This window comes from Synchiropus splendidus, chromosome 1, assembly GCF_027744825.2.
Source record: "Synchiropus splendidus isolate RoL2022-P1 chromosome 1, RoL_Sspl_1.0, whole genome shotgun sequence".
NCBI lineage: Eukaryota > Metazoa > Chordata > Actinopteri > Syngnathiformes > Callionymidae > Synchiropus > Synchiropus splendidus.
In genome coordinates this window covers 19,757,806-19,767,298 of record NC_071334.1, presented here as the reverse complement: position 1 = coordinate 19,767,298, position 9,493 = coordinate 19,757,806, and the positions used below count along the sequence as shown (strand labels likewise).

Genomic DNA, 9,493 nt, shown 5'->3' with positions numbered 1-9,493 from the left:
ATCGTTGATAGGTCTGAGTGGCTGTCGCTCTGTATGTGACTTATGTCTGTCCTGGATGTCCTACACTTTTCTCCCCCAAGAAGATGCAATTAAGCTTCAAGCCTCATGAAAGAAAGAAGCAGAAATGAACGTTACCACTTTCATACCGAAAATGCTGAGTATTTTTGAACAATTAATGTAAATTATTTCAATACAGAAGTCTCCTTTGCACACTCTGATCATGTTGTACAGTCATTCATGAAATTCTCAGCAGAAACAGAAACAGAGGGAGACTCCAGGAGACACTTTATATTGTCTGAGTTAATGATGATTGCGTTCCAGAGTGAGCCATCTAAATCCAAACTTTGAAATAAAATAGAACATTTATGAAAGTAAGATCTTGACTCCATATGGAATTTTACTCCAGTCAACATTTTTGACAAACTAGGAGCACTTCAATACATCTCATCTTGCAGTTGTGATGATACAACAGTTGAATTACATAACAGTAAGGATTACTGGCTTCAGAGTGGTCGCCTCACTGAACAATCCTGGGCAATAATCGATGTATTTCAGGTCAAATAAAAATCTATCTAAACGAAATTGGCGTGACAAATTAAAAAAATTCCCAAATAAAAGTATAAAGAATATCAGCCATTAGAGCATTTCCTGCCAAAAGCATATGGCAGTCTTGTTCAGCCTAACAGAAATGAGAACTTGAAAACTGCTATTGTTTGTGGTGTAGATATATGATATACCACATTAAAATAAGTCAGGTAAAATTCAATACATTCTGAATATTGAACACCTATTCATGAACAATTGTCACGACAAGATAAGAGTATAACTCGACACCTTTCAAAACTAAATAGGGCAGGACTGGTTCTGACTTGTCAATGACGAACGAAAACTAGGTCAAGCTGAGACCCTCATGGCCTCTGTCAGATAGTTATGCACGTGAGACAATATTATGTGACTGCTAAGTCCCGAGCAGACCCTTTGGACTTGACACTGGTTCACAAGTCACCTGCCTGATAGTCACATAGTGACATCCCAAAATGGCCCAAAATGGCTTGGCAGTTGAGGCTTCTGAGCTGGGTGATGGGTCAAACCTATAGAGTCAGTGTGGCGTGCAGAGAGTGTCGGGGTGGTGTCATATTTTCAGTCCCACAAAAGCTGTAAATATATTTATAGTTTTTATTGTTTTGATTTTCGAATTACATGGACAAATTGATTCAGTACTATCAATGAAGACATCATAGAAAATAAACGTTAAAGTCATAAATCTGGAAATAACTGACAGCGGCGCTCCTTTTCAGCTGTGACTATCCATTTACTTTGTGCCAAAATTATTGCTGTCCTGGCCGGCTCCTGAAAAGACACGACAATAAGTCACGTTCATCGCATGTACTTCAATAAACATTTGGAATTAATGATGTTATAAAAATGTATGTGTTATTCTGAGATAGTGTTTAAGCACTGTCGGCTAAACAACAGCACAATTTCTTCTAATTAAATTATTTCTCACTATATCTTCTACATACAACTAAAGACACGCGTTTGTTGTGATGTTATGGAGCAGCTCACGAAGTTGGAGCTTGCGTTGAATAAAATGTGATGGCTCATCTGCACTGGGAGAACCTGGGTGTGTTGTGCGACCTGCAAGGTGTTGTTGTGTTTGCAAGCTGATCACAGTCATTACACAACCTTTTACATGTGAATATGTTCCTAATTCAGAATGTACTCAACTTCCACCTGGTGAATGGACTTTTTCCATGCCTGAAAAGTGGGACTTGTTTGACCCGGCTAAAGTTTGCCTGATCATTTCCAATGTGGCTCATGCATAGAAACAGAGAATTGTCAATTTAATAAAACAGGAGCGTTGCTGTCAAATAAGTCCATTTATATATGTTTTAACAATAGTCTGCCGTGGTTTGCCTCTCATGCTTCCTATTAGTGGGTCAGCTGTGCTGCACATGCAGCCCATTGACCATAATGAGAGACTCACTAAAAAGCCCCTGCTCCAAATATTCTTTAAACTTCATCTGATCTTTTTTAAGATGTACGTTTTTCATGGCTGCAAACAATAATACAGTACTTAATACATTTCTGAATCGGATTGATGACGGCAAAGACCTGCATAGGGTGTATTCTCTTGTTGCATGAGCGAGTTTGCATAGAATCGCTCCTACTGAAATAGAGTACATTTATTCAACTAGTCAATGAGACTGATTCAGTGCTGGTGCTTTTGGCAACGCTCACTAAGGACAGAGGAGTTTGTTTGTAGCATTAGCCCCCAAGCTAACCAGTTTTGACACGGCATGATGTTGTTACTGAAGAGGAAAAAAATGGCTCTAAGGGGGGTTTTAATATGAGTTAATGATGGTCTGGTCTTTGCCATGTCCATAGCTCAAGTCTTTCCCATGTCGCTCACTGCTTTCACAGCTGTTCATGTTTGCCACCAATGGGCAACCAAACTGTTTATGAGGGAGGGTTGAGAAATGTGGACCCTGAGAGGGACTTGTGATGCGGTTGGACTAAATCAAAGAAAGTGACTCGGTTGATGTTCAGATTTATTCAGTTGAAGAGGCTGATTGACTTGAGGATCATATGCTCGACACGCAATTTCAAATAAACACACCAGAAATCATTGCAATAATTTAATAATAATTTCCAACTCAACTCCTGGATATGTGTATTGTTCCGTCACAGCTGTTTAAAGTCGTCTCTGTCCTTCGTCACTCACTCGGCCAGATCACTACTGACGAATAACACGGTTGGGTTTTGAGGTCAAGCTTACATAGAATTTCACGAGAGGTCAGTAACCCAGATCTTTATGGGGTCTTCAGCGTGTCTGGGGAAAAAAAATCTTGACAGACTGAAGTGAGCACGTGATCTTGTGTCATCTGCTGAAATGAGTTGAAAATGTAGTCACGTCTCACAGTTTCTCTCATAAGTGCTGTAATGTTTAACTAAACGCTGGTTTGAGAAATTCCTGCCTTTACAAAGCGTCTTTTGAAAATGGACCTCAGACCAAAGCGTGGTTGTCTTCCTCTTCTCTCGGCCCAACTTCTGTCTAACATGTACCCTCTCACTCTCATCTCAATCTGTGTGTGACTGATATTCCCTTTTTGTGAATTAAGTGGGTTAAAGTGAAACACCACGTAACTCCCCTGACTTTAATGTTGTCCACGCCGCTGTAGTTAAGACCAAATGACAAGAATTCTTCTTGATTTAATCATGTGACTCACCGCGTGAGGAGTCCCGTGTTTAGTGGTTTCATCCACATTAAAAATCCCGTCAGATGATGTCTGTATCACTCATTACTAAAACAGATGTTTATCTGCAAACTGAGCTCCACAGCATGCTAACTATCGAGCGTGTTCGATTAACCCATTCTCAAATGCATGTTGAAGAGTCTTAAAACCTCAGCGTTTCGTCAAGTTTTTGTTGAAAAGGAACGACTAATCGCTTTTGCTGCTATGGAAATGACTTTTTAATGCTGATTGTTTTGCAATGTTGTTTCCTGCAACTTTCACCTCGAGCAAAACATCGCACCCCTGCTGCACTTCTACCAGACAGTCAACCTCACAGCAGTGGCAATGTTTGGTCATTTGTGTTCACATTTCTGATTTTTTTTTAGCAAACAAACTTTGACACTGAGTCCATCGCGGGTGTCCCCCGCACTTCCTTGCACCCGTTGTTATGGAAACAACAGCTTCACAACAATTTCATATACCTGCTTGTATTTCGAGCATTTCGAAAAAAATAGAGCTGCTGAAGGATGTCACATGAAATAATACTTTTTTCTGGACTGGCTGGCAGTAATCAACCTGTAAATAATGACTTGATTTCAATTTAAACTTCCCTTGTACAAAAGGCTCACATTCACACTTTAAAGCTTTAAATAACAGATCAATACCAAACAATTAAAACTGAGAAAAAGGATAAAAAATATTGCTTTCTAGGTACAAGGTCAGGGCCTGTCAAGCCCAAACCAGACTGTCAGTGTGCTATTCTTGGTTCGACTTCTGCAACGCAGGAGTAAACCTTGCCAACAGTCACACGTGCACATATTGTCAACAATCCAAGCGAGATAAACTGCAGCCAAAGATTGGAGAGCTTCTTTCACAATGAATGAAGCATGTTTTACTCCACAACTGCCACAATTGTTTGTATTTACTTGTGACACCTACTTGTACAGTAAAGAAAATAAACTCAGAGTGGTTACAATATTCTATCAAGCTATACTGTAAATGTTCAGACAGAAACATTACAATTGATGATCTTCAGTACATATAAATATATTGAACAATAATGCAAGAAGACTTAACTTTTTAATAGCAAATGCAGCACATCAAAATGTTAAAAAATATTTCACTCTAGAATCATGCGCAAAAATCACTCGAAAGCAGAACATCTGGGAATACTTTGCCTCAAGTTGTAAATAAATAAATATGAGGCACAATAAAAGGCATAGCCGTGAATGCATTTGTCATTTATTCAAAAAACTGGAAGGAATATGAAATGTAACTAGTGACAACATGCCATGTGAAACCTGAAACACAAAACTGTGACCTAGATACCACAGCTAGAGAATCCAGAAAGAATCACTTCAACCCCTCACCTGAACACGCAGTGGTCGTGCAATGCCTAATTTCACATACATTTTAAATATACAAGCTCGCACTCACAAATATCGTGATTTTAATATTTGATCAACAAAGTTTGTTCTGTGAGCTTTAACATGTTTGGCTGATAGATGGATAGACAATTGCCGTTTTTTCACAGTTAACACCATTTTGTACAGTGTAAGGACGTGTAAATGCAATGATCACCAGCAGGCCTTCCAAGCTAGCTGTATTGCGTGTTAATTGATGTACCAACATTTGCAAAAAAATAAAAATAAAAAAAGTGTTGGTAGTTAATTCAACTTCAAGAGGGCCAGATAAACAATGATCCACATGTGGACCACAGGTGGCCCTGGACAAGTATTGCGCGTAATTTTCTTTATTTATAGTGTATGAGTCAGTACAGGAGTAAAAAAGGGTGGTTTATTTGTTTCATTAATCATAACAAGTGAAATACAGATGCACATTATAAAAGTTTGGGCTGCTGTCCACCCTCATGACCTCACCACATTGACATGGGGTCAATGTTAAAAGCTCAGCAGGCAAATTCTGCTGTAGCACAATCAACACTTAATCCATACATATATTTAAAAATTGCATACAAGTCTAAACTTATTTAAAGGAAATATGATGCAACACCAGTTTGATTTCGTATGTATAAAAAGAGAAACCCTCACCCACCTAAAAGCATAGCTCAAGTAGACTACTATAAGACGAGGTGCTTCTTCCTCATGCAGCTTGTTTACTGTAATCTACTACTGCCTCTCCTTGTTCTTTGAGTATACAAGTGCGCACCAGAGCTTCAGTGACAACATATGGGTCACAGTTGGCAGAGGGACGGCGATCCTCAAAGTAGCCCTTCTTGTCCTGGCCCACAGCACGAGGGATACGAATGCTGGCTCCACGATTTGCTACGCCAGCCGAAAACTCGTCGATGTTTGAGGTTTCATGATGACCAGTGAGACGTCGGGCGTTGTCCAGCCCTCCTTTAGGATCGTATGCTCGGATGTGGTACCTGTGTCTCTTCCCCAGCAGTTCAATTGCCTCTTCAATGATCCTAAATATCAGGGAGACGTGTTTTAGATGCACATTTGATCACTGAAACGCCCGGAACATATGAACGCTTACGTCAAGCCATTGTCTTCTCGCATCTCTTTCGTGCTGAAGTTTGTGTGGCAGCCGGCACCATTCCAATTTCCTGGGATGGGTTTGGGATCAAACGAAGCCACCACACCAAAATCTTCACACACCCTATGCAGGATGAAGCGAGCCACCCACAGATGATCGCCCATGTTGATGCCCTCGCAAGGGCCGATCTGGAACTCCCACTGAAACAGAACATTTGCTTTAAAAAAAAAAAAAAAAAAATTGAAATTGTGTTTAAACAAACAGAATTACCTGTGCTGGCATGACCTCAGCATTGGTGCCACAGATCTTAACTCCAGCATATAGGCAGGCCCTGTAGTGTGCTTCAACAATGTCTCGCCCATACGCCTTGTCAGCACCCACACCACAGTAGTAAGGCCCTGAACAGAAGGGAGACATTTGCACTCCGTGTTGCAGAATGGAGTTTTGATCACCTACAACAGCTGACGCACCTTGTGGACCTGGGAATCCATTCGACGGCCAGCCAAAGGGATGTCCATCAGTACCCAAAATGGTGTACTCCTGCTCCATGCCGAACCATGGACTGTGAGCCTCCACCATCCTCATGATCTGATTGCAAGTCTGCCTCAGGTTGGTCTCTACATTTTGTTCAAGGCAGAAATGAGATCCAGGAAAGACGAAGGGTGGAAGTTAAAAAACAAAAAACACAAGTGAGTCACACCTGCTGGTTTGCGGTTGTACTTGAGGACTTCACATAGCACTAGCTTGTTGGGGTCTTTCCTGAAAGGGTCTCTGAACATGGCAACAGGAATCAAGAACATGTCACTGTTGGAGCCCTCAGATTGGTAGGTGCTAGAGCCGTCAAAGTTCCACTCAGGAAGCTCTGGAGAACAAAAAAAAAAAAAAAAGACAAGTCCAGCCAATTACGATTAATGAGGTGAAGGCGTGCTTGTAACTTCTCAGTCGACATCCGTCGAGTGCACTTGCACGCAGCGGATTCATAAATACGTTTTATTGTAATACACACTTGTGAAGAATGACTTAAAAACTAACCGAGTCTCCACACTTCCATATGCATTTTGCTGCATCACTGTCAATGCAAAGTAGGGATAGTTGGTTTCTTACCATCAACTGAAGTTGGCTTGAAATCCAGTGTCTTGGTCTTGCAGCGCAGCCCCTCTCCAGAGCCATCAATCCAGATGTACATGGCCTGGACTTGGTCACCCTGAGGTAGATTCATGTACTCTTGTTTGACATGTTTGCTGAGCTTGGAACTTGCAGAAGTGGCCATCTTGGGAAGACCTTCAAAAAGAAGTTGAGAAGAGAAAACGATTTTAAGTGTGACCCGTCCTCTAAGCAAAACAAACAACGGAAGTGTCGAACAGAACAATAACTGCTCTAAACAAAGGGGCCAATATACACGGAGTCTTACCTGCTGGCAAAGACAATGTTAAAACGAGAATATAGTGAATCAGCGCAAGAGAGACGAAATGTTTTTCCGCATTGATCGCGTCTCTAGTTTCATTCCTCCTCCACTTGTTGAGCCTAGCTGACTTTATAGAGCTTCTGAGGAGATTCACGGCTTCTGATTGGTCAGCATCCAAACGTGCTGACACGTGACCAAATAAGTGTCTCCCCCACTACACGGTTGATACTTGTGACAGATTGCCGTCTATCTGAAAACGGTGAATGTTGGGTCGCGCTGAAGCATAAATGGGCCATGAAGTTTTGTTTCTGACCGTCACGTGACATGTATTCCAGCATATCATGCTGATTCTGTCCTCATCGTTCCGCGTCAATAGCGGTGAATTCTGATTTCGTGACATTTAAAAAAATACACTTAATATTTCTTTAAGTATGGTTTACATTCGTACTCTTTAAGAAACATCAGCATTGAAAATAAATAAATAAATAAATAATAAGAAAAAAAACTTAAGCAGGTTTAACAGCGTCAACTGCGTCCTCTGGTGGCGCAGCATTTGCATGACAACTTTCTACTCGTTTATCGCCTGTAATTTGAATTCATTCTTTGTTCCAGAAACATAGCGGTTATAGATTATTTAAAATTGTATTTTTATAATGTATATAGCACATTACACATGGAACTGAAAGAATAGACAATAGGGGAGTGCACTTAATACAACTTTAATGATATGATTCTTATAAAGAACTTTGCATAAAAGAAATAAGGAAGATTTGGAAAGTCAGAATCAGATCTTCGTATCATTTTTGCATCTTCAGTTAACCAGTGCCTAGTCCTGTTCAGGGTCGGGGCAGTGCTGGAGCCTATCCCAGCGATCACTGGGCGGCAGGAATACACCCCGGACGGGTCATAAAAACATCTTGACCAGGCTGGATTCTACATTAAAACATTTTTATTTATATTATTTTATTAACATATTTTTCATGTTGCACTTATAGAGATGAGGATTAAGATGAGATTGTCTGTAACAAATAAATGGTACTTGTTGTGGTTATGTAAACATGACAATTTTGAAAAAAAAAAAAAAAAAAAAAAAAAATTGCACTCTGTGACTTCATTTTGATTGCCATGGGAATAAAGTGGACATTTTTTCTAAGACTGAATAAATTCAAAACAAAGGCATCTTATAATATAGTGGAAATTGAAAAACCAGGAAAAGCAGTCTGAAAAAGAAAGTGAGGTTTAGGTTGATTGAAGGAAGATGATAAGCTCATCACTGACCACAGTCACTCATGATTAACCTTGATGACTTCTTTTCTTAAAAGACTTTCCTCATTCGATTGATTATTTAAATGACTGCTACAGATGATAGCAGTCTAATCATCAACATAATGTCACTCAATCGTGCTTCTCTTCTGGCTTGAACCCATGCTGAGAGTCTAACTCGGAGACTGCTCCTCAGAAATGTTTCTGATGTTGATACTGACAGCTCTGACTGACTAAAGCTGTCCCTCCATGACTTGCTCTCTAGTAACAGAACCCTGGTCACTGGACGTGTTGCAACAATAACAAGCCCATGTTGCCAATGGAAATATTGGCCAATAAACATGTTGAGAAAAATGATCATGGATGAGCCAGCTTGGATTTGCCTCAATCATCATGTTTGGTTAGTGGGCTTGAAATGTGGGTCAGGAGATGGTCTAGTGGGGTCTGAAGGGCTGCGAAATGTTGGCGTACCTACAAACCTTATTCAAGGCCCCTTCATTGATTTTCCATGGTTGTGGTCCTTTTACAACTTGCTAAGGATCATTTACATGTTATTGAATTATTTACCAGCTTGTATTATAATATGGCAGTAATTGTCAAAATCTTCAAAGCAACTGTCATATTTTGTAACCCGGCTTCTACGAAAGTTTTCTCAAGCCTTGGTGCGTACACAAATTCATGCCCAGTTGAGCAACAGTTACTATGGGTTTCCTAAATAGATGTTGTTTTTTGATGAATCACTTTTTTTATTTAGTTCATTAAGTGTCAAATGTGTCCTTTCCATTATTCAAAAATTGCAATAATAAAACCTTGTGTTCTTCACTGTGCTCCTTTTTAATTTCTCCAAAATATTAAGACAAGACGCAAATTGTGCATGTAATATACCAGACACTATATAATGCAAATGTCAAATGTTACTAATGTCAACGGAGGGTGAAATAAACGTTCATTCATATGATCCGAAAATACAGTGCGGCCTCAAGTGGTCATGGTGCTCTACTGCATTAGCGCATTCTGGCACAAAAAGAAGATATTTCACTTGTCATTGTAACAAGAACAACAAAATTAAAATGCCAACCAGTTTATA

General features: G+C 40.0%; 1 protein-coding gene across 1 annotated transcript; it reads right to left on the bottom strand.

The window, feature by feature from the left end:
• Positions 1-4,206: 4,206 nt before the first annotated feature.
• On the bottom strand, positions 4,207-7,265 carry glulb (glutamate-ammonia ligase (glutamine synthase) b). The gene is made up of 7 exons (XM_053853202.1): positions 7,150-7,265; positions 6,843-7,019; positions 6,439-6,600; positions 6,209-6,355; positions 6,009-6,136; positions 5,739-5,938; positions 4,207-5,667 (listed from the first exon to the last, which is right to left on the bottom strand). Exons 2-7 carry the CDS (start codon positions 7,006-7,008, stop codon positions 5,340-5,342), a joined length of 1,131 nt encoding a protein of 376 aa, XP_053709177.1. The 5' UTR covers positions 7,009-7,019; positions 7,150-7,265; the 3' UTR covers positions 4,207-5,339.
• Between the last annotated feature and the right edge of the window lie 2,228 nt (positions 7,266-9,493).